This window comes from Bos javanicus, chromosome 4 (assembly GCF_032452875.1).
Source record: "Bos javanicus breed banteng chromosome 4, ARS-OSU_banteng_1.0, whole genome shotgun sequence".
NCBI classification, from domain to species: Eukaryota; Metazoa; Chordata; class Mammalia; order Artiodactyla; family Bovidae; genus Bos; species Bos javanicus.
The window spans coordinates 6,717,351-6,742,844 of record NC_083871.1 but is presented as its reverse complement, the minus strand read 5'-3'; the positions used below and the strand labels follow the sequence as shown (position 1 = coordinate 6,742,844).

Here is a 25,494-nt window from a genome sequence, read left to right as displayed (position 1 = left end):
ATAGCTCAGTTGGCACCTGCCATTGTCTGCAACTGGGCACTGAGGTGAATGACTTCGGTATGTCTTTATGTCCCTGTGAGATACAGGATTCTCTTAGGTAGGGAGCCTATGGGATCAGCCAGTGGAGGTGGGAGGATTTGGTGGTAGGTCCTGGGCAGCCTGTTCCTGTCTTTCTGTCCCAGGACCCATGCCTGCATAAACCCGTATGCAGGGTGGGTGTGTCCACATCTGGTAACTTCCATATTTGTATTTGAAGTTGGTCCATTGGGTAAGTAAGAGAGTATGTTTGTTGGTGTTTGGTTGCTAAGTTGTGTCTGAGTCTGCAGTCCATGGGACTGCAGCACTCCAGACCCCTCTGTCCTCCACTATCTCCCAGAGTTTGCTCAAATTCACGTCCATTGAGTCAGTGATACTATCTAACCATCTTATCCTCTGCCACCCTCTTCTCCTCTTACCTTCGGTCTTCCCCAACATCTGGGTCTTTTCCAATGAGTCGGCTCTCAACATCATGTAGCCAAAACATTATATCTTCAGCATCAGTCCTTCCAATGAATATTCAGGGTTGATTTCCTTTAGGATGGACTGGTTTGATGTCCGTGCAGTCCAAGGGACTCTCTAGAGTCTTCTCCTGCACCACAATTTGAAAGTATCAATTCTTCAGCGTTCAGCCTTTTTTATGGTCCAACTCTCACATCCATATATGACTACTGGAAAAACCCAGCTTTGACTATACGGACCTTTGTCAGCAAAGTGACGTATCTGCTTTTGAATACGCTATCTAGGTTTGTGATAGATTCCCTTCCAAAGAGCAAGCATCTTCTAATTTCATGGCTGCAGTCACTGTCTGCAGTGATTTTGGAGCCCAAGAAAATAGTCTATCACTGTTTCTACTTTTCCCCCTTCTATTTCCCATGAAGTGATGGGACTGGATGCCATGACCTTACTTTTTAAAATGTTGAGTCTCAATCCAGCTTTTTCACTCTCTCTTTCATCGGCATCAAGAGGCTCTTTAGTTCTTCTTCATTTTCTACCCATGAGTGGTATCATCTGCATATCTGAAATCATTGGTATTTCTCCCAGCAATCTTGGTTCTAGCTTGTCAGAGTATGAGTCCTCAGGTATTCCATGTAAGTTTTCTCTATTTATAGGAAACTGTGGCACACAGAGTAGAACAGGTAGGAGAGATGTAACAGGCAGAGCATGGGGGACACCTGCTTCCCACATGCAGGACTGGACTGCTCCAGAATCTCCAGGAATTGCTTACTGATGTCAGGCTGTGGGTTTAGGGGCCTAATTTCCACACATCCCTCTATGCACTGTCGGATCCTTTCTGTAAGTCTCCGTTTTTGTATTTATATCATTCTAACGTCTGTATCTTCTCGTCCGCTTGTGGATTAAGCATGTAATCCAAATCTTGATCCCTCATAATAGAAGGATCTGTCTTCCCTTTGCCTTGTGTGTGGGTGTCTAATCCTTCAGAGCTCCTCACCAGGTGACCAGCCCTTTCTGAAGCAAAGCTGTAGATTTCATTTTTTTTTTTTCTGTTTCTCATATGCTGTGCAAGTTAATTTTAGCTCTTGTGTCTTTCCAACCATTTTTTCCTTGATTCAGTCAATATTTATTGAAACTGTGCAGCATTTTGCACCAGCTCAGTTGCTATAACTATCCCAATGTGACAGGGACTCAGCCCTGGCTCTTGAGTTGTGCTGAATCTAGTTAGCAGCTGACTGCAGGCTGGGAGTAGGACTGCACTCTTGGCCAGTGTGCCTGGAGGAATTCAAGGGGCCCTGGGTCTTACAGAGATTCAAAGAAAGGAGAGGATGGGGGAGCAGGAAAGGGGAAGGGAGATGGAAGCCCCAGATTTCAGTGTTTCTCTTTGTTTTCATGTTAATCTTACTTTGCAGAATCCAACAGTACAACAGTTAGAAAAATAAAGAGGATCTCTCTGCTGATGGATGAAATAAAGAGAAGAGTTTATTTCAGGTTGAATGATTTTAGTTGAGAAAGGTCTGGGCTGACATCTCTTCGTGCATAAATTAATCCCATCTATGAAAATGTTACAATTTCTTGGGACATTTAACTAGGATTTTCATGGTCTCTGATTCATCTGTTCTGGCAGGGGCATCTGCATTCAGTGTGGAATTAGTGAGGTTTCATGGCTTCCATGCCAGCAACCCCAGGACAAAGTCCTAGATTGGAAATATAATGCTGGTTGTTAGTCAGACAGCAGAATTCAGGTGACACAAGGAATCTTTGACTTCTCACCTGGGCCACCGGCCTTTTCTGGCAGCACAGGACAGAAAGATGTGTAGAAACTGGATTTAAGAAAAGTATATTGGTATTCCCAAGAAGGTGGACATTCTGCCGGATGGTGAGGAGAAGGTGCTGTGTAGGCGGGATGGAGCAGCAGGAAGTGTCTGGAAATTAGTTTCTTTTCTGTGTCCCCAAGTTTTCATTGCAGCTTTATGGGTAACAGCCCCAAACTAGAAACAACCCAAATGTCCATAAGCAAGTAAATGGATACACAAACAGCAGCATGTCTATCCAATGGAATATGATCAAAAAGGAATGGTATGCTACAGCAGAGATACATCTCAAGGTCACAATGCTGGGTAAAAGAAGTAAAAAAAAAAAAAGTACATGTTGTACAAAATAAGTTGCTGCTTTGAGAATAGAAAGACATTTAGGACACAGACAAGAGTGGGATTCGAATTCTGCCTTTGAACACAGTAGTTTTCTGCTGTGTTTCACAGCCTGGTCCTTCTCACAGTTATAATGATGATAATCATGGTTATGAAATGACACAAGGCAAAGCTCCTTACAGACAGAGATCTGACTGCACCTGAATTCATGAATGTGAAATATATGGGATAAAATACAACCACTAATAGATGACTTGCACAGAAGGTCTTCCCAAACCACTACTCACTTATACAGATCATTTATGTGTGAGGCGATTGTTGCAAGCAGTATCCATCATGAAGGCCTCATTTTACATTTAAGAATCATTTCATGTGTGACTTCCATTGCTTGTTCCTACTTAATTGTTTAGAAATAAACTCAGTATTTAATGTAGAGTCTTACTGCCTATGCACATGTGATATGGACATGTACGTCATTACTGAGCATTCTAAGGTTCTAACTATGAAAACATTCTAGTCACTGTCAAGTTAGTATCTTTCTTTTATCTGTTCATAGATGGTTCAGCGAAAACATGTTCCGGCAAGTCTGTTCTTCATGGTTTTGCTTCAGGTTGAAAGTGAAAGTGTTAGTTGCTTAGTAGTATCCATCTCTTTGCAACCCCATGGACTATAGCCCACCAGGCTCCTCTGTCCATGGGATTCTCCAGGCAAGGATACTGGAGTGGGTTGCCACTTCCTTCTCCAGGGGATCTTCCTGACCCAGGGATAGAACCACGGTCTCCTGCATTGCAGGCAGATTCTTTAAGGAAACCCTTCAGATGAGATCCACTTTAAAGCTGTTTGTAAGTCACGGTCACTGGGGTGACTCTGAAAGCAGAGGAGGCCTGTGAGACAGAGAGGCCCTCGGCATCCAGACTTGGATCCCAGGCTGGTCAATTGCTGGCCCCTCACCAGGCTTCCTAGCCATCATCCCCCCTCCCAGCCATGACCCATGTTCCCACCTTTCTGGAAATAGCACACAGTGGGGGCTCGTCATCTGGCCTCAGGACTGGGATAAGTGAATGAATGACATAGAGCTTATCTTTACTCTCATTCTGAAGAATCGTGTTCTTCTCCTTCAACACAACAGTTGATTACTCCAGTCCATGGTGGGTTCCTTGAGAGTGGACTCCTCTTCCTCAAATGACCAAGTGCTCTTCCAGGCTCTGCATCTAATTTCTGATATGTACAAAACTTGGATTTGTAACTGGAAGACTGCAGAGGGTGATATTCCAGTCATTGGATGTGTTATACACAGTATAGGTAGCTATTGCTAACAGGAGAGACTGCAGAAATGCACCTTAGAAGCTTACGTTGCTGCTCACAGATTCAGGAATGCACTAGGCATCCTTACCTTCAGATTGCACTGAAGGGCAGAGAACATGGGGGTGGCAGGAGGCCTTCTGGGGCTCGAGCTGGTAGCTGAGGATTCTGTGGCTCGGGCAGTGCTCAGACCTGGCGCCTGGAGTCAGAGCAGCCGAGTGGAATCCAATCAGGCCCTGGGCAGGCCGACCTCCCACCAGGGTCCTAGAGGCCAGTCTGCTGCCCCCGCCTGCTACCATTGGGCAAGGGGGTTTTCAGCCACACACGTGGTTGGGGAAGGCAGAGCATGGGCTGAAGTCTGGGAGGAACACCCTTGTGATCTTGACTGTAAGCCTAAACTCCGATTTTTGAGAAGTAAACAAACCTCCGCATAGTTGAACCAGGATTTCCAAATATTTCATGATAGTAAAACCCACAATCCAACCTTTGATCAAGTTGCTAACCTTTTTAAAAAAAAACTTATTTATTAGTTTAAGTTACTTAATTTATTCATGAGTTAATTTGGCTGTGCCAAGTCAGCATGGGATCTTCTAGCTTTGTTGTGGCTTGCAGTATGTGGGATCTAGTCCCCTGACCAGAGATTGAACGTGGGCCTTCTGCACTGACAGTGCAGAGTCTTAACCACTGGACTGTTGAGGCAGTTTGAGCATGGGTTGGAAAATAATTTCCAGACACAGAGCATTTCAGAAGGGAGTGAGTTTATTAAGGACAAAGAACAGAGATAATGTGGGCGCTGTGAGTACAGCGGGCAGACTTCCTGACAGACTGGGGAGAGTCAACAGTTTTCGTAGGTTCAGTTCAGCTCAGTTCAGTCGCTCACTCGTTTCCAACTCTTTGTGACCCCATGAATCGCAGCACGCCAGGCCTCCCTGTCCATCACCAACTCCTGGAGTTCACCCAAACTCATGTCCATCGAGTCAGTGATGCCATCCAGCCATCTCATCCTCTGTCGTCCCCTTCTCCTCCTGCCCTCAATCCCTCCCAGCATCAGCGTCTTTTCCAATGAGTCAACTCTTCACATCAGGTGCCCAAAGTACTGGAGTTTCAGCTTTAGCATCATTCCTTCCAAAGAACACCCAGGACTGATCTCCTTTAGAATGGACTGGTTGGATCTCCTTGCAGTTCAAGGGACTCTCAAGGGTCTTCTCCAACACCACAGTTCAAAAGCATCAATTCTTCGGCACTCAGCTTTCTTCACAGTCCAACTGTCGCATCCCTGCATGACCACTGGAAAAACCATAGCCTTGACTAGACAGACCTTTGTTGGCAAAGTAATGTCTCTGCTTTTCAATATGCTATCTAGGTTGGTCATAACTTTTCTTCCAAGGAGTAAGCGTCTTTTAATTTCATGGCTGCAATCACCATCTGCAGTGTTTTTGGAGCCCCCCAAAATAAAGTCTGACACTGTTTCCACTGTTTCCCCATCTATTTCCCATGAAGTAATGGGACCAGATGCCATGATCTTCGTAGGTTAGTAGCTGATTTTTATAGCCTTCAAACAAAGAAAATTCCTGCTGGAAGGTTGGCACTAGGTGACTGGTTAGGGCAGTGTAGGGTGGTATGTGTGTGTGCTAAGTCACTTCAGTTGTGTCCGGCTTTTTGCGACCCTGGGAACTGTAGCCCTCAAGGCTCCTCTGTCATGGGATTCTCCACGCAAGAATACTGGAGTGGGTTGCCATGCCCTCCTCCAGGGGATCTTCCTGACCCAGGGCTCAAACCCGCATCTCTTATGTCTCCTGGATTGGCAGGTGGATTTTTTACTACTGGCACCACCTGTTTGGCATCTTTGCCTAATTTAGAGTCACCTAATCTGTTCGTGAAGATCACGGGGGCTTTTGATAACAGTTACAAAGGGGGTCAGTCAGCTTCAGAGGTGACTTTGGTTCTGGGCTCTGCTTCTGTGGCCTTGAGGCAGGACTCAACACAGACAACCAGGGAAGTCCCAAGTTGCAGTCCTTAAAGAAAACAGCAGTCCAAGCTGCTTGTGTGATTTGAGTACGGCTCTGTGGTGGGGCAGGGTGCTGTCTCAGGCCCAGAGCAGGAAGAAGACTGATTTCCAGGAGGGGCTACTTAGGACCTGTGATGAAGCCTTTCTGGCCCTGTCCTGGGGACAGGACAGGAGGGCCCTTCTCTCCTTTCAAATTCCCAAACCCAAATGGGGCTTTTTCCTGCTTCCTGCATGACAGCCAGGGTGTGTGTGGTGCCTGGCTGTTGCCCTTTTTTGGCCACACCATGAGGCATGCAGGATCTTAGTTGACCCTGGCGATTGAACCTGTGCCCCAGCATTGGGAGCATGGAGTCTTCACCGGTGGCCCACCAGGGAGCTCCCTGTGCCCGTTTCTTGGGGACAGACGGCAGTGACTCCCGGCCCTCTTGCTCTTCCCTGAGTCTCCAGCCCTCCCAGTGGGACTATCCTCACTTCTGGAGTGGGAAGTGCCTCCTCTCTGTCTAACCCACCCACTCTGCGCTTTATGCCTCCACTCTGGAGCCTCTGACCTATAGTGAGCTGGAGCCCTTGCAACTCAGGATCTCTGCTTTTGAAAATTCCACAATTCTTTTCCTATCCTGCTCACTGAGTGAACCCACCCTGGACACGAGGATGCTACTGGCTGAGCGGGGAACTGGTAGGAGACAGAGGACAGAAGGGGAGCAGCGGAGCCATGCTCGTTATGGAAGCGAGAGAACCTTCCCATGCCTGCACCACGTCTCAAATATGTGCCTTTACATTGCTGGCAGATTGACTTTAACTTCTAAGATTGTAATGCAAACCAGTCAACTCTGGGCAACTCTAAAGTGTTTTTTCAGTGTCTTATTTCTCCTACTTTTCAAGTGTGAACACACACACTCATATCCCCTCACTCCTGATTCTCAGCTACAAGTGGTTTAGTGCCTGATAACCATGCCTTTGAGTACAAGTAGAGCTTTTGCTTCATGCAGTAAGCGAGCCCCTCGGTGGAGATGTCAGCTCACTGAGTGGAGATTCCAGTTTGGGGCATCTGCACTGTTTAGTCTGAGGGAGCAGCCATGAGAGTCCTTTGTGTGGTGCTGGTTGTGCCACAGGTGTTACCAGCAAAAGTGAATCAGGGCTTCCCTGTCCAGAAAACTCAGTTTGACAGTCCTCCCCTCATCTGCACTGTCCCACATCACAGGGTCCGATTGCTGGGTCTGCATGTCCTGTTTCACTTTATCATGGGTCAACCCAGATGACAACTCACTCCACTGGGGATTTCCAGGAAAATAAATATCATCCCCACCACGACCTGTCTGAGTTACTACAGGGGGATTTGTTGGCAGTGTCCAGCCTTGCCAGGAATGGCCATAATGCTCGACTGCATGCTAAGTCGCTTCAGTAGTGTCTGACTCTGTGCGACCCTATGGATCGTAGCCCCCCAGGCTGCTCTGTCCATGGGATTTCCAAGGCAAGAATACTGGAGTGGCTTGCCACGCCCTCCTCCAGGGGACCTTCCCGACCCAGGGATGGAGCCCACGTCTCTTAGATCTCCTGCTTCGGCAGGCAGCTTCCTTAGCACTAGTACCACCTGGGAAGCCCCTTATTGTGCTGGATTGGAGAGAGCCAAAAAGGGGGCATTGGGGCCAGAGGCTGGCAAATTCAGCGAGGCCAGTTGGCACCAGGATGTGAAGGATGTGGTGACACTGGGTGATGGAAGCGACGGCCCAGGAGTGGCCCTGGGCTCTGGAGCCGAAGCCCTGCCTCTGATGAAAGGTCTGCCCCACCTGTGGCCCATTGCCTGACACCTGAGCCTCAGTTTCCTTGCCAGAAACAAGGACCACCATTGGAGTAGGTGTGGTTACTGCTGCCCTGAGCGTTAAATGAGGTCGTGTTGGGACAGCCCCTGGCCAGATGCCCAGCTCTGAGAAGCCCTAGGTTTCTCCTTCCATCACCCCTCCCCTTCCTGTCCTGCTCTGCTTTCTTCACTGGGCAGAGATGATAAGAGTGGGCCCTGAAGGCCGGCTGGCCCTGGGCAGGGCTATGCAGGATCTACAGGATGCCTGGGTGGGCAAGAACTCAGTACAACGTGCTGTGTAATTTTTAGGGAAACAAAAATCTTTCTTCAACAAAGTTTGTAAAGAAGCTCACTATGTGGGTTAATAAAAATAGAGGCTCCCCAGTGTGGAGCGAGGAGGGAGAGAGCAACCTCGGGGTCCCCGGTGAGTCGGTGTACTCACGCCCAGGGGAGCCTCCTCAACGTCAGTCCCTGTCCTCGTGGGCTGGGGAAGTGTGTGAGGTTTCAGCAGAGGACGGAGACGCTGCCCCTGACCGTGGCCTGTGTTGCAGGTGTCGCCGTGCGAGCGGTGCCGCTGCGAGGCCAGCGGGGAAGTGCTGTGCGCGGTGTCCGCGTGTCCACAGACCGAGTGCGTGGACCCCGTGTACGAGCCGGACCAGTGCTGCCCCATCTGCAAAAACGGTAGGTGCCTGCGCGGTTAGCCCTGCGCCCCGCGATGACGCACGCGTTCCCGAGCGCTTTCCGTGGACGCAGGAAGAGAGGCACGATGAGACGCAGGACGGGAAGAGCAGGCTGCAGGATGGGACGCTTGTGAGTTTCGGTATTTGCATCCACGCCCTAGCACGCGAGTCCTTGCCCTCTGGGCCCCGGGGAACCTGCGGGAGCTGGGTTCCAGTAAGGCCAGCCCTCTTGTTGATATCAGTTCCATGCTTTAAAGGTGTTTAAGTTCTTTGGAGGAAAATTCAATTTCCACTGTCGGGGCGAGTCGCTTACTTTAATTTAACTTTGTTTGTTCTTGCAAAGCAGTTTCTCTCTTTCCGCCACAAATCAAACATGCCGGTTGGGCTCATTTACTTTTCATTACTAAGTGAATTAAACGTGGAACATCGTTGAATATTTTTCTTAAGCAAATTCGGCAGGAAGAGAAAGAAGCCTCTCTTCTTCCGTGTGAGAGGCCAGGGGAGATCGGAAGCCTCCTGTGCTTTGTCAAAGAGAAATGGCAGGAGGGACGTGGTTAGGCAGGGAGAGTGTCTCCTCAACCTGCAGGGTGGAAACTGCTTTGTACCTGAGCTCTGAGCCTGTCTGGGCACCACTTATGGGGGTGTTGATGAGAGTGGGTTCTTCAGGAGGGGGGTTGAACAACTGTGACCCAGGTGGGTGGATGGATGAAGCGCTTGGAAGAGAGTTGACTCTGGTCACGCAAGCGCATCTTCAGGTACAGGGGGGTCCTGCCTTGGGAGGGTGTTGGGCCGCCTCTGTGTGGCCCCAAGGCCATGATGCAAGATGAGGCCAGAGCAGGGTGTCTCAGAAAGATGAAAGCAACTCCCCCATGGCCAGAGTGTGTCAAAGAAGTGATGAGCTTACTTGTGAGGTTACCAGCTTGTCAGCTGTGGAGCTGCTGGACATCAAGCCAGGAGATGTGGGCCTGGTCAGTGGCGGATGGTTACCGGGGCTGTTACTAGTGTCTGAGGTCATTCTGAGATTCTGCCATAATGCCCATCGCTGTTGTGTGGCTGTGAGGTGCCACAGACACCTCCAGGCACACACAGACAGCCAGATGTCACCACGGGAGATTTTTCGATTCTTGAAAGAAGTCAATAGGAGAGGAGGTGAAGTTTCTGTGGAAGCAGGATGCGGCAGTATCTCAGTGGGCTGTGGAGAGAAGGGAGCCTGGAGAAGGGGGAGCTGGTAACTGCGTAGGTTTGGGACCAGGACCTTTGAGGTCCAGGCTGCAGTGCGCTGAGCTTGGCGGCCTGGTTCCGCCTCTCCCCGAGTCAACAGTATTTAGTGAATAGCTTCAATACAAGTGGCTCAAATAGTTGGCGTCCTAAGTATCCAAGATACTGTGTCTCACTTGTCAGTTATGATAAAAAACAAAGTTTTGGCCTTAGACAGTCAGGGAGTCCTCATCTCAATGTTTACAAAAGATAGGAAAACGTGACTTGCATCCTTGAGGATTTTTTCAACCCCAAAAGCTTTATAAAAATTTCAAACCTACAGAATATTGATAAATAGCACAAGGAACAGAGATATATCCTTCACTATCTATACCCATTGTTCAAATTTCCCTGTTTTGTTTGCTTTATGTCTTTTGATCTCTATCTTTGTCCCCATCTCTGTATATAACTCAATATTATCAATATATTTGCTTAGTTGTTCTTTTCCGTAAAACACGCAGGATATCTTCTGTTTGTACCACAATCAGCATGAAACCTACTGGGCAAAGTTCACGATTTTTTTGCAGTTCTTTTTGCCCTGAAGATATATCCCAGTTACAGTATAGAGTTAGAAATTCTTTGAATTAATTCTTTATCTTGTGTGAATATGTTGAAATGTTATGAAGATTTAAAGTCACTTATTTCTGTTTGGTTCAGTTTTTATTATTAAGACATAATTTTTTTTTTGGATAAGCAAACAATGTTCAAAAGTAAATTCTGTATAAATAAGGTCTGACCAGAGACTTGCGGGATGTTTTAATATTGTACTGATGTTTTGAGGGGAGAGAAGATGGTTGTTCTGAAGTCAAACTTCTAAACGCTCTGCCTCTAACTTTGAGAGACAGCATAAGATGAAATGAGGCAGGATTTGGTGAGTATTATCTTAGAGACTCTTAGAAGGAGGATGAATATGTTTTTAAAAAAGCTAGATTAAGAAGGATTATTACAAAAGGATTTGTATTCAAAGGTTTGATCGAATTATATAAAAAAACTTTTTACTTTCAGAAATGGACCCATAAATAAATTTAAATGTGTCTAATCATGTAAGTTCTCTTTAAGTTTTGTTATAACATATTCACTAGATATAATCTGGTTTTCATCTGTCTCTTTAGGTGTAGGGTATTTTGACCTTGACAGGGCAGATGGTGCCTGGAATTCTTAGTGAAAATTTTGCTTAAAAAATGAGAACAGTTTCTCCCAGATATGAAAGTCCTGTAATAGCTGTTGAGATCAGTGAATAATTTATGGTGGTCTGTCCCTATAGCTGCACACAAAAATCAGTATCTTCATAACAAAAAGTTACACATCTGATAGGTTACAGATTACAGGACATCAGAAGTGATGCCTTATATAAAATTACATGCTTGGATAGACTTAGCTTGGGTGGAACATGAAGGTTTTAACTCCTGATCTTGGGAAATCAGTCTTCACTTTCACACTCTAATGTTTTAACCTGTGGCATTAACTAACTCCTTCTCCCAACAGAAGCATAATAACAGTTCAGTTGCAAGCTGCCAAAATCACTTGCATCAAAGGTGCAGAAGTTTGAAATCAAGAATGCCTGGAATATAAATAAATGATCACAAATCACATGCGACTTAAAACATTCACGTTGTTGTCTTGTATAGATTAATCTCCCAAGGATGTTCTCTGATAAAATGGTGGTTTGTGTTCTGGGAGTGTTCTGCTGACTTTCAGGATCCCGAGTTCTCCCTGGCACTCGTGCGCTTCATGCAGCTCACACTCACCACACACATTCCCTTCAAGCTCCGTCCTGCATGTGTGCACGTTTCCTTACTCTGAGTACTCAGAGGAAGAAAGCTGACAGATGTAGGGCTTTGGCCTTGAAATGTGAGAGTCTTGTTGGGACTAACTCTGGTTCTCCAATGTGGAATGTTATACCTGAGGGGAAATATGTACACCAAAAGCACGATTCACAGGGATTGTGTATCCCCCTGGAGTATTCACTGCTACTTGATGTTAGTTATTTACAGCTTTATTTCTACCAGAGAATGAGGATGGCTATTTTTTAGAGGAAAAGGACAGTTTTTACAAAACTTTTAAGATAAATACAGAGATTTCACATTATTAGACACACTTTCTTGGAAAACATGTGAGAGGCACTAAGAATTAGACACAGTTGGATTTTGTTTTTTTCCCTTGTGTATTTCAGACAGCAGGATAAGATCATAATTAAACCACATGTTGTGAGTTGCACAGCATCGAATGATGTGTGTGTGTGTGTGTGTGTGCACGAGACATCCTTCTCATAAGTAAAAGACCATTCCCACATGGCTTCAACATTATACTTTTCTAAAATTTTTACCAAAGAAATGGTACCTATCTCATGGAAACACTTGGTCATTGCTTAAGATACTACAATTTTGTCCATAAAAATAAAGGAAACTATGAGTATCAGAATTAATACTTGATTATACTGTTTCTTTTATAAAATTGGTATGTAAAAATCAGCTATTATGTCTAGATACCAGCAACAAACAAATATAAATGAATTAAAAAACTACTCTTTCAAATAACATCATACATATCAAATAATTAGAAGTAAATATAACAAACTTGGACAAGATTGCCACACTTAAAAATCTTAAAGCTTTATTGAGAAAAATTAAAGAAATCCTCAGTAAATGGAAGGATAGACAATATAATAATCAGAAAACTCAGTAACGTAAAGATGTTGGCAGCCTCAAATTATTCTGTTAAATAAACAAAATCTATGTATTCAGCATAATGCCAATAAAAAATAAACACAATGACTTTTATGTGCAAATTACCAAGTTTTAAAATCTACATGGAAATACAGAAGTTGAAAGCTAGCCAGTAAAATACTGAAGAAGAATAACGGAGCTGTAAAATCTACACTATAAAAGTGATGAACACGCTGTGGTATTGTCTCAAAGATCAAAAAACTGGCAAATGGGAACAGAATAGAGTCAGAAAAGACTCAGGCATAAATGATCACCAGATGCATGATCACGCTGATCCTGTGGCACAGGGGAGGGTGTGATCTTTCCAGTAAATGGTACTAGGTGAGTTGGATAACAGTCTGGAGATAAAGGTATCTCGACTCCTTCCTCACATAGTACCAAAAAATCAATTCCAAATATATTACAGATTTAAATATGAAATTTAAAATAATGCTTTCAGAGGAAAACAGAGAACATCTTTATAATTTTGATTCGGCACAGTTGAATTTTAAAAGATTCTTAAAAGACTTATCATATGGAAAGAATTGATAAGTTGAATTTTATTAAAATTAAGAACCTCTATTCATCAAACAACACTATTACACCAATGCAAAGCAGCCCACATGTTGGGGAAAATATGCAATACATATGTCTGACAAATGAATAAACCATTCTAACACATCAAAACAGAGAGATGGAAAAGTAGGGACGAAGAGTAGAGAGAGAAAAATTTAAAGGAATTCCCACTATGTGGACCTCAGTGTCCTTCTTCTAGTTCCACGAATCATACAAACAAGTTTTCTCACTGAGTTTTACATACTAGAATGCTGCTACTCACCACTATTTTCATAACACTCTGTAATAGGCTATGTTCTTGGTGCAGAGTCACAAGAGAAAAGTAAATTGAATTTCCTATTTTAGTGAAATTAAGCTAGTGTTAATCTGGAGTAGATAATGATAAATTAAGATGCATATTTTAATGCTTAGAAAAATCACTAAGAAAATCGACAAGGTGGTTGACCCTGGTGATCCAGTGGCTGAGAATCTGCCTGCCAATGCAGGGGACATGGGTTTGAGCCCTGACCTGGGAAGATTCCACATGCTATGGGACAACAGAGCCCACGTGCCACCACCGCTGAGCCTACGTGCTCCAGGGCCCATGCTCTACAAGAAAAGCTACCACAATGAGAAGCTGCCATGCTGCAGCTTGAGAGTAGCCCCTGCTCACTGCAACTAGAGAAAGCCCATGCACAGTGATGAAGATGCAGCACAGTGAAAAACAAATTTTTAAAATGAGAATTCTTGTGGCCCTAGTACTAAAGCGAAGCAAGGACATCACACAGAAAACACAACTACAGATCATTTTTTTCTGTGATTATAGGTGGAAAACTCCTTAACAAAATATTGACAATCTGAATTCAGCACCATAAAAAGGATTATACAGTATAACCAGGTGAAATTTATCCCCAGATTGCAAGGTAATATACGTATTATCAAAAAGATGAAGAATAAAAAATAATTACGTCAAAAATGAAGGAAAAGTATTTGACAATATTCATCACTCACTGATGATTAAAGCTCCCAACAAAATAGAAAAAGTGAAATGTCTCATCCTGACACAGTGCAGCTAAGAATAATCTATGCAAAGTAAAGTGTTAGTTGCCCAGTTGTGTCTGACTTTTTGAGACCCCATAGACTGTAGCCCACCAGGCTCCTCTGTCCATGGAATTCTCCAGGCAACAATACCAGAGTGGGTAGCCATTCCCTTCTCCAGGGGATCTTCCCAAGCCAGGGATCAAACCCAGGTCTCCTGCACTGTAGGCAGATTCTTTACCCTCTGAGCCACCAGAGAATAATCCATAGCCATAGGTAACGTCATGCATAATAGTAAAGGCTAGGTGCTGTGTCAGTAAGATCAGGGAAAAGGCAAGATTATCCACTTTTGCTACTTGTATCCATTACTGTAGTGGATATTCTACATGATGGTGAAAAAAAGAAGAAAATAATGATAGAGTAAATTAAGGGGTAAGTTGCTTTTACTCTGACATGTCATGATTCTGCATTTGAAAAATTCCAAAGTACACACACACACACACACACACACACAACTATTAGAACTAATGAAGAATAACATCAGATTAATGTATAAAAAGTCTATTTTTGGGTAGCAAGCATCGAACCACTAGCAATAGACAGTAAAAATGAAACAGAAAATAGTTCTATTTGCAATAGAATCAAAAACAGTAGAATACTAAGGAATAAATTTAACAACAAATGTGCAAGATTTGTACACTGAAAGCTACACATTATTACGGAAAGAAAGGAGATATAAATAAATGGAGAGACATTTTATGAATAGAAGTCTCAACATCATCAAGATTGCAGTTCTTCCAAAATGGATCTATAAATTCAATGAAATTCTGTACAAATCCCAGCATACTTTTTGAGTCAAAAATTGAAAAGGGGATCTTAAAATTCCTATGGATCATAAAGGATAGACAAAACAATTTGGAAAATAACAAAATCTCCAATGTCATAACATACTCTAAAGTCTTAATAATCGAAAACTGTGATGTTAGTACAAGCATAGACATGCTGTAATGAAACAGAATTGAAAGTCTAGAAGTAAGTCCAGAATATAAATCCTTATGTGTTTATTTTCCACCAACATACAAAGGCACTTTCAGTGGGGAAAAAATGAAAGTCTTTTCAACAAATGGGGCTAGAGCTATTACATACCCTTGTGTAAAAAGAAAGAAAAATAACTTAGATCCTTGCTTAGATCACTCCACATACAAGCATTAACTCAAAATGAATCACAGAATTAAATGTAAGGCTTTAAACTATGTAATTTTTATATAATAACAAATAAAACATCGTCATGACCTTTAGTTGGGTAAAGAGTTCTTAGATTCAACACCAAAACCATAATCCATAAAAGGGGGAAAAACTGATAAATTGAGTGCCATAGAAATGAGAAGTTTCCATATTTCAGAACATATGATTACAAAAAGTGAAAATATAAGCTATAGACTGTGAGAAAATGTTTACAAATTATATATCTGATAAAAGCCTTTTGTCCATTGTGTATAAAGAACTCATATAACACAATGGCATAAACAGCCCAATAAAAATTGAGCAGAGTATTTGAACAGATAGTTCAGCAAAGAAGATAAACAGATGTAAATAAGCACATCAAAATATTCTCAACCTCCTTAGTCCTTAGGGAAATAAAAATTAAAGTCACGGTGAGATACCAGTATACCCCACTAGAATGGTTTTAATAATACTAATAAAGACAATACCAGGCTTGGCAAAGATGTGGAAGATGTGGAGAACCTAGACTCAGCAACTAGAACACATTGTTGGTGGGACTAGTCCATACACTTTGAAAAACAGTTTGGCATTTTCTTAAAAAGTGAAGCAAGTGAATTCCTTGGCAGTCCAGTGGTTAGCACTCAGAGCTTTCACTGCCAGGGCCCAGGTTCAATCCCTGGTCAGGGAACTAAGATCCCATAGGCCTCGTGATGCGGCCAAAAGAGAAGAAAAAAAAAAAGTGAAGAGAAAACTTAATATCTGTCCTAGCAATTCCATCCTGGAATTCAATCCCAGAAAATGAAACATATGTCTATGCAAAGGTGTAAGATAAATATTCATGACAGGATTATCCTTCATAGCCGAAAAAATGAAAATAATCCAAATGTCCTGCAGTGGTGAATAGATAAACAGCATGTGTTTATTTCCATGCAGTAGAATATTCAGTTCAGTCTCTCAGTCGTGTCCGACTCTTTGCGACCCCATGGACTGAAGCATGCCAGGCATTCCTGTCCATCACCAACTCCTGGAGTCTACTCCAACTCATGTTGATTGAATCGGTGATGCCATCCAACCATCTTATCCTCTGTCGTCCCCTTCTCCCACCTTCAATCTTTCCCCATCAGGGTCTATTAAAAGAAATCAAGGACTTCCCTGGGTGTCCAATGGTGAAGATTGTGCCTTCCCATGCAGGGGCTGCTGGTTTGATCCTTGGTGTGGGAGCTAAGATGCCACATTCCTTGTGGCCCCAAAACCAAAATATAAAACAGAGGCAATATTGTAATGAATTCAATGTGGACTTTAAAATGGCCAACATTAAAAAAACTTAAAAAGAGAAATCAGCAAACTATGCATGCTACAAAATGGTTGTACCTCAAAAACATCCTGAATGAAAGAAGCGAGTTGCAGAGACCACATATTGTATGATTTTACTTATTTGGAATGTGTAGAGAAGACAGATTTTTTACCGAGAGAAAGCCCGTGGGATCAGACAGAGGATTAACAGAATTTACTGAGGTGATGGAATGTTTATTAATTGTGTTGGTTACTAAGATCATTAAATTGTATGCTTGCATTTAATGACTTTTATAGTATTTCAAATATGCCTCAATAAAGCCGTTAGAAATATAGACAGATCTCTTTAAAAGATGGCCCAGTGCAGTTTTTGTAATTTCCCTTGGCTGATTGCTAAGGCCAGCCTTGACTACACAGCCTTTCATCTTTCCTTAAGCCTTTCAAACCTGCACTGGTGGCTTAGCTGAGACCCTGCTAAGTATATACTGTTATGCACCTTGAAGGGCTTGGAGGTTGTAAAAAGTTGCAGGCACACAAGCCCATAAAGGTTTGTAGCTTTTTCTAGAATTTCTGGGCTTGGAGCCCCATGCCTGATGTAGATGTGCAAACCTCCTGTTCTCTACCCTTCACTTACAGTGTGAACACCTCTCTCCCTCCTTCAGTGCCTCTTCCCCGTGCCATTCTAGACTCTTCTTGGCGATCCAGCTTCCTAGGACACAGGGCTGCAGATCCCCTGAGAATGGAGGTTGCTGGCTGCCTCCAGGTCTCATGCAAATATTGTGCTCTTTGGGGATCCCAGACCCCAGAATGCAGTGTTCACCCCATTCAGGCCTGGTGAGCATCACCTGCAAGGCTTGTTATAACACAGACTCACTGATCCCTCCCGCTCTGCACAGTTCTGGATCCAGGTGGTCAGGGCTGGGGCCAGAGAGGGCTTCCCTGGTGGCTCAGACAGTAAAGAATCCACCTGCAATGCAGGAGACAGAGGTTCGATCCCTGGGTTGGGAAGATCCCCTGGAGGAGGGAATGGCAGCCCACTCCAGTATTCTTGCGTGGAGAATCCCATGGACAGAGGAGCCTGGGGGGCTACAGTTCTTGGCGTTGCAAAGAATTGGATGTGACTGAGCAACTAAGCATGAGAATGGGGCCAAAGAGTTTGCGTTTTTAGTATGTGCTTCCCTGGGTGCTTCTGGTGCTCTTGGTCTGGGGCCATCCTTGAAAAACTGTTGCTTTGAGGTACTTATCTTCTCAGTCTTTGATTTTTCCTTCCAAATTTAAGAAAAGAAGCATACTATGGAGCTGTGCAACTTTAGGCATGAATGAGATCTTTTTGAGGTTGTGAAGCATTTCATTGTTTTTCTAGAGATTTCAGAGTTTATAGAAATATGTAACATGTAATCTTATTTTACCTTTTCATACTGTTTGTGGGGTACTCACAGCAAGAATACCAGAGTGAGTTGCCATTGCCTCTTCCAGTGGGCCACAGTTTGTCAGAACTCGACATTATGACCCCTCTGTCTTGGGTGCCCTGCACGACGTGGCTCTGGGCTTCATTGAGTTATGCCAACCCCTTTGCCACGACAAGGCTATGATCCATGAAAGGGATCAAACCAGTATATCCTCAAGGAAATCAACCCTGAATATTCATTGGAAGGACTGATGTTGAAGCTGAAGCTCCAATACTTTGGCCACCTGATGCGAAGAGCCAACTCATTGAAAAGGACCCTGATGCCGGGAAAGATTGAGGGCAGGAAGAGAAGTGGGCAGCAGAGGATGAGATGGTTGGATGGTTTAGTACAGATCCCTGCTCCCCAACACCCTGTGTTTCAATAGCTCATTATTAGAGACAGGCTGCAGAGATGACTATACGTTTTCTAGTAGCCGAAGCAGAAAAGAAAGTCCTGATAAATATTACCTACAAAAAGAAATGCCCCAGAGAAAATTACTTCCTGCTGAACAATTTTCCTAAAAATCATACATAATTAAATTTTTTTTCACTCCAATTTACAGTCTCTGGGGGTGTAGAATTTTTTACTATTCTTATTTTTTATATTAAAAAATTAAAATGAAGACAGTTTAAATCTGATCACAGTGATTTAGTAACTTGCTGATATGAGGCATGTGGTATATTTTTCCCCGGTTTGGTATGCTTTGTTTTTCAATTTTATTGAAGTATAGTTGATTTACAATGTTGTTTTAAGTTCTGCTGTACACCAAAGTGACTCAGGTATACAGATATATATATATATTTTTTTTTCATTGTGGTTTGTCATGGGATATTGAATACAGTTCCCGGTGCTATACAGTAGGGTCTTGTTGTTTATCCATCTTATGTAGCGTCTCCTAATCCCAAACTCCTAATCCTTCCCTCTCCCCCGCAACTCCTTGGCAACCACAAGTCTTTTCCATATGTCTACGAGTCTGTTTTTATTTTGTAGATATGTTGATTTGTGTCATATTTTAGATTCCACATATAAATAATATCATGTGATATTTATTTTTCTCTTTCTGACTTAGTAAGATCATCTCTAGGTCCATTCATGTTGCTGCAAATGGCATTTTTAAATATTTTTTAATGATTCGATATTTGTGTATTTGCAAAATTTTTACAAAATTGGTTTATGTCCAATGGTTAACGTCCATCACCATACAGTTACAGATTTTTTTCTTTTGATGAGAACTTTAAAAATCTAACCTCAGCAACTTTCACGTCCACAACACAGTATTAAGTAAAATCACCATCCTGTATGTTACATCCCTGTAACATAAATTTACAGCTCAAAATTCATTTTGATATTTGGCAAAACTAATACAATTTGTAAAGTTTAAAAATAAAATGAAATTAAAAAAAAAAAGAAATATGGGGTCTTAACCATTATACCACCACCAAAAAAAAAAAAAATTTACAGCTCAAAGTTTATACTTTTTAACTCCCTTCTCAGTATTTTTAATGTAAAAACGTTATTCACCTCCTTGTTAGCATTTCCCAAGAGCTCAACTCCAAAGTGCTAGCATATTTCTATTCCGTGTGTTGACTTACACTTTGGTTTTGTGGGAGCGATGATTCAGATGCTATTCCATGAATCCTCACAAAACCCAGTGGGCACCCATATTTATGTTTTCAAGAAGCATTCACCTGCCCCACAGTGTTCCTCATCCTTCATGAACTAAGATCAGCTCTGGGTTTGCGAAGGTCCACGCCAGATCAGGGTCCTCGGTGTCCTGAGCTCAGACGGCTCTCAGATCTCTTCACTTCTGACACGTTAGACCAAGAGAAGAGATGGGTCGGGTTTGATCTCTTGAATTCAGGAGCTTAATTTGTTTCCCATCTCCTTGGGAAATCTTTGAATCATCAGCTCCTCATTGCAAATTTGTGGATAGCTTAAAATGACACTTTTGTTTGCAAACATTGGGCATTCTCTCAGTTTTTAAGAGACTGCCACAAAGTCGTTGTTGCCTGATTATCACAATGAAGTGCTTTTCTGAGTGAAGTGCGTGTTGAAACTTCTAGGTAGAAAGTGCACGACTCTGGCTTTATTTGCGTGTTTCATAGAGTCCAGCTGCATCTGACCTTGGATTTCAGACGGTGCTAGGACTCAGGTCATAGACCAGTCTCCACAAGGCTTGGCCACTTTACATGATGCTCTGTGAACTTGCAGAGGACCAGCCTGGAGCCCCTTCCTAGTCCCCCTTCCTTAGAAAGACGTAAGCACAAATGTCCTCACTCAGAAAACCTTCGCTAACCTGCTTCCTGAAGCAGGTTAATTCCCCTATGGGTCCTTCTCACAGCCCAGAGCTTGAATCACATTGTCTTCTTATGTAGGAAAGGTGGAGACAGGTAATTAAAACTGCTCTTTTGTTGAATATTTGACTCTTTTTTTTTTTTTGGACTTTTGTAGAGGAGTCTGTGTGTGTGTGCATATTTATTGCTTTTATAAAACAAGGAGGCACTTATTATATATTTTCCATCACATGCAAGGATGAGTCAGGTTCCTGCCCTTAATGAGTTCATCAACTAGAGGGGAAGTGGTCTGTAAATATTGTGTCTGCTGCTTTCCTTGAATGATGATGAAAGTGGTGAGGAAAGTAGGGGAAAAACTGCAGGAAACATCGCCAAGTGTGCGGCCTCTGTTTGCTTTGAATTATTTCTTGAGGATAACCTCCCAGGAGTGAGATGATTAGGGCAAAGGCTTGGAACATTTTTATCACTCTGATAATATCGCCATGTTGTTTTATAGGAGGTCATATATAATGTGAAACCTCTGGTTCTGTGATAAAATTGCTAGCCTTGTATTAATTTAATTTATAGAAGACAGTGTCCATGGTTTGAGTATTAAGCCCAAAAACTCGACAATAGCTTGATGATATTTTTCTTTCAATGTGTTCTACTCTTTCACATTCTTAACAAAATACCTTTAAAGAGAAGGTTGAGTGGTTCTTGATGGTTGAAAGTCATTGATGTGGAATCCAGTTTCTGGGGACTTCCCTGGTGCTCCAGTGGTTAAGAATTTGCTTTGCAATGCAGGGAACTAGGGTTCCATCCCTGGTCCGGGAACTGCGATCCCACATGCTGAGGGGCAACTAAGCCAGTGTGCTGCAACTAAGTAAAATAAATAAATAAAGATTTTTAAAAATCATATTTAAAAAAAAAAAAAACAATTATTGGACTGCCCTGGAATACAATGCAGTCTTCAGAATAAGAATTTGATCAAGTAACCTCATCTCTCTGTAATCCTTTCTGGAAAATGAGCATATTAAGTGTAGCTGTATCTATGGATGCTTTTTGACAGTTAAGTAAGGAGGTGGGTTTATGTGAGTTTCATTCATCCAATCAGCAGATACTGTTGGATCCTCTGCTTTGTGCCAGGAGATAAGACGGCAAATGGAGAAGATCACAGGAGGGACCCGAGTGACCTCGCTGGGGAAGGAGGCTGTGATGGGGCAGGGAGGACTGCAGTCCTGCGGGCTGTGGAGGGATGAAGATGCCCTGTGTGTGGGCTAGGATAGCCCCACAGGCCTGCAAGTGGAGGCATGGCTGGGTCCTGAGAGGCAGGGGCAGGGGGGTGGCACAGACCAGCTCTCTAATGACCATTAGGCCGTGTTAGGGGGTCAGATTTAATCTCAAGGTAGCAAGGCACCAGAGAAGCGCCTGGAGGGTGGGAGAGGCGCACTTGCATTTGAACAGAAGCAGTTATTCTGCTGGCGAGACCCAGGGTGCTTGAAGGGAAGGTTGAAGGTTCTGTTGGAACAAAGACCATGACTCACAGATACTCTTTGTCCAGCATGTGCAGCTGTCGGCTTAGACTAAACCTGGAGAAGCATCATGGAAAACCCTGGCTTTGGAGCTGGACACATGAGTCTCCAGATGAACCCCTGTCCCCCGATTGGACTTGCTTATTGTCTTCACATACTTAGGATGAAGGATGCTTATCCCTAGGTAATCATGCTTATCCCAGACTTGTCATGAGGATTAAATGCAAAGTGCCTGCTGCCCAGTCAAGCCTCAGGGCCATTTTCTCCCGTCCTTGGCTTCCTAGCGGCTCCATTTAAAATTGTGCTTCTTATCAAATAGATAGTCAACAAGGACCTCCTGTAAAACACAGGGAATTCTACTCAATACTCTGTAATAACCTATATGGGGAAAGAATCTGAGAAAACTAGAAATGTATATATGTACATAGAACTAAATCACTTTGCTCTTCTATCCCTGAAACTAACACAACACTGTAAATCAACTACATTCCAATTAAAAAATAGTTTTAAAAAATACTTTAAATACTTAAAAAAAAAATGCTGTGCTTCCTAAAAATTCCACATGTTTTTCTTTCACCAGTTTTTTTTCAAGGAAACCCTAAATTTGTACCACAAATGCTGTGGCAGCTTGTCCAGCCTCAGCCAGGAGTGAGGACCTCAGCTGTAAAAGAGGTCATGTTTCCAGCTGTATTTCACAAGCAAGATTATTTGTCCTCTGTAAGATTATCCATACATACTCCCTCACCATCATTCATCTGTTAAAAGCCACTTGGTCATTAATACAGTTGTCTCACATTATCTCCAGCCTGTGTCCTCAGCAAAAGGGAAATCAATTGTCACAAGATACAATAAAGCCATTCATCCAAGGCGGGCAGGTAACTTCACCCCATCCACAGCTTGATCAATAGTGCCATTACCAGAGGTAAGTTGAATTGCTTTCAGAACCCTTCCATGGGATGTGTTCTGGTAGAAATGAGCTGTCAGTGGCCGACAGTTTTAGACAAATAGCCCCATGGACAGCTCACCCAAACTGTCTCCATCTCGAAGAGAACAAGCCAATGAATATTCTCCTCAAAGGCCTTCAATGGGTACGTCCATGAGATGTCAAATATCCTCTTTGATGATCAGCAGACACATGCTGCTCTTACACTAACAGCAAAACCCAAAGCTCTTATTTGTCTTTCAGGAAGATAAACTCCAGGTATAAAAGAGCCCATTACCCTGGGAGGTACCCATAAACCACTGGTTCTGAAAATTGCATCTCATCTTTTCTCAGACAAATGCCTTCACTTAAGAGCAGTTACAATTTGGTAATCCTGACAGCTGTGAACTGAATTTATCTTTAATCACACATTCGCTGAGTGTCTATTGGAAGCACGTCAGCCATCACTAAATAAAGCATTATTGTAGGGAGAGAGACATCACCATTCTTTAATCAGGAGCACTCACATGTTTTAGACAATAAGAGAGGTAGGTCTCTGAATAGACTGTCTATATTTTAACCTATGTGATGCCCTGATTCTCATAACACTGGATAAAAATGCAGTAGTTTGAATAACGCTTCAGTCACCTGAGGACGTGCAGTCCCGGTGGGTACCAAAAACACTTTAAATTTTATCCCTTGAGAGCCCCGGATGCTGGTACACCTGCATCCAGGTCCTCTGGAGGGGACTGAGTAAAGATGGCTGGACTTTGAAGGAGGGCAGACAGTGATGCAATGCCCAGCAGTCTTTTCTGACCATTAGAACTATTCCTCAGCAGTTTTCAGCAGCTGAGGAGCCTGATTCAGAGATTAATACTTTCCAAATTGGACCAGATGACTTGAAGAGCCCTTCAGTGCTAAAAACTCTATTATTATTTGACACTATGTATATACAGACACTATATATTTAGTGTCTCACAATAATAATAACTCTATTATTCTTTGACATTAATGCAAACCTGTCCCAGGCAGCCTTACTCAACAATCCACTTTGGGGACATGGAAGGAACAAGATTCCTTTCTTTGGTTAATTCAGATATTTGCTTGTTTTTTCCCCCATCTTCATTATATCAGTAAGTTATTTCATAAATTAACAAGATAAAAGTTAAAACACTTCCTCTTTGAATACCCATAGAGAGAAGATCCTATATCACCTTCCCCTAAAGTGAGTGGAAAGACGTGTAAAATCCAGGCAGGGGGACTGGGGCCTCCCCAGGGGCCTAGAGCAGGCAGCAGGGTTGCTGGCTCTGGGTTCCCCACCCTCCTGTGCTGCATGTCTGGACCTCACTTTCATTTATGTCAAAGGGGATAAACAAAATGGGAGAGATATATATGAAGTTGCCTTTATAAATTTTATATATATATATATATATATATAATGCTCATTTTCTCAGTTGAGTCTGACTCTTGGCAACCAGCCCCATGGACTGTAGCCCACCAGCCTCTTCTGTCCATGGGATTTCCTGGGGAAGAATACTGGAATGGGTTGCCATTTCTTCCTCCTGGGGATCTTTCCAACCCAGGGATCAAACCTGCATCTCTTATGTCTCCTCCACTGGCAGGCAGGTTTTTACCACTAGCACCACTTGGTAAGCCATGTGTGTGTGTGTGTGTGTGTGTGTATGTATGGATATATGTATACTAAAGATGGTGGACTAGAAGGATGTGTGCTCATCTTCTCTGGCGAGAACACTGGAATCGTATAGTCAAAGCTTTGGTTGTTCCAGTAGTCATATATGGATGTGAGAATTGAACCATAAAGAAGGCTGAGCACCAAAGAATTGATGCTTTTGAACAGTGGTGTTGGAGAAGACTCTTGAGAGTCCCTTGGACTACAAGGAGATCCAACCAGTCAATCCCAAAGGAAATCAAACCTGAATATTCATTAGAAGGACTGATACTGAAACCAAAAGCTCCAATCCTTTGGCCACCTGATGCAAAGACCCAACTCATTAGAAAAGACCCTGATGCTGGGAATGACTGGAGGCAGGAGGAGAAGGGGACGACAGAGGACGAGATGGTTGGATGGCGTCACTGACTCAATGGACATGAGTTTGAGCAAGCTCCAGGAGATGGTGAAGGACAAGGAAGCCTGGGGTGCTGCAGTCCATAAGGTCACAAAGAGTTGGACGTGACTGAACGACTGAATAACAACAAAATATATATAAAATTTAAAGGAGGGCTATGCCTTAGGAAATAAGTGATTGATATTTTCAAAAGTGTCATACATTTACCCCTAAAAGTCCCAAATTCAGTTATCTCCTACTATTTAGATTTTTGAAGGCCCCTCGCCACCCCTTGGAGAGGCCCAGCACACAGCCTCCTGCTTTCCCGCAGGCTCTGCCTTCTTGGGCAGACCCTGCCCAGAGCTTCAGCCTTATCACTCACCTGCTCTGCTGCGGTTGCTCCCTCCACCTGGAGTGCATCAGAACACTCTGGAACAGACCTGTTTTCCAGGGCCAGTGCCCACACCTGTGTCCTCTATTACGCACACTTCTCACCTTCCTTCACAGAGAAGCCTGCGGCCCTGGACATTGGCTCCCACAGGAGTGATGCCTCGATGGCCGGTTCCTTCCTGTGCAGCCGTAAATGGCCCCGAGGCCAGGGAATTGCTTGCTTTATTGTCCATTCTTAGCTGTTGAGAATAAAATGTTAATTACAGTATTTTTTATATGTCTCCGGGATCTTATTTCCTTCTAAATAAGACCAGTCTCCCTGCCCTGACTTTGAAAGAGTGAGCATACCAAGCTCCCGAAA

The 25,494-nt window shown here is 43.2% G+C and overlaps 1 protein-coding gene across 2 annotated transcripts in view; it reads left to right on the top strand.

Annotated features, from left to right (window-relative positions):
* Positions 1-25,494, top strand: part of VWC2 (von Willebrand factor C domain containing 2) — a 137,802-nt gene that overhangs the window by 27,989 nt on the left and 84,319 nt on the right. For both annotated transcript variants that reach the window (XM_061413356.1, XM_061413357.1), the window contains exon 4: positions 8,302-8,431. In XM_061413356.1, the coding sequence (XP_061269340.1) occupies positions 8,302-8,431 (130 nt within the window). The remainder of the gene's footprint in view (positions 1-8,301; positions 8,432-25,494) is intronic.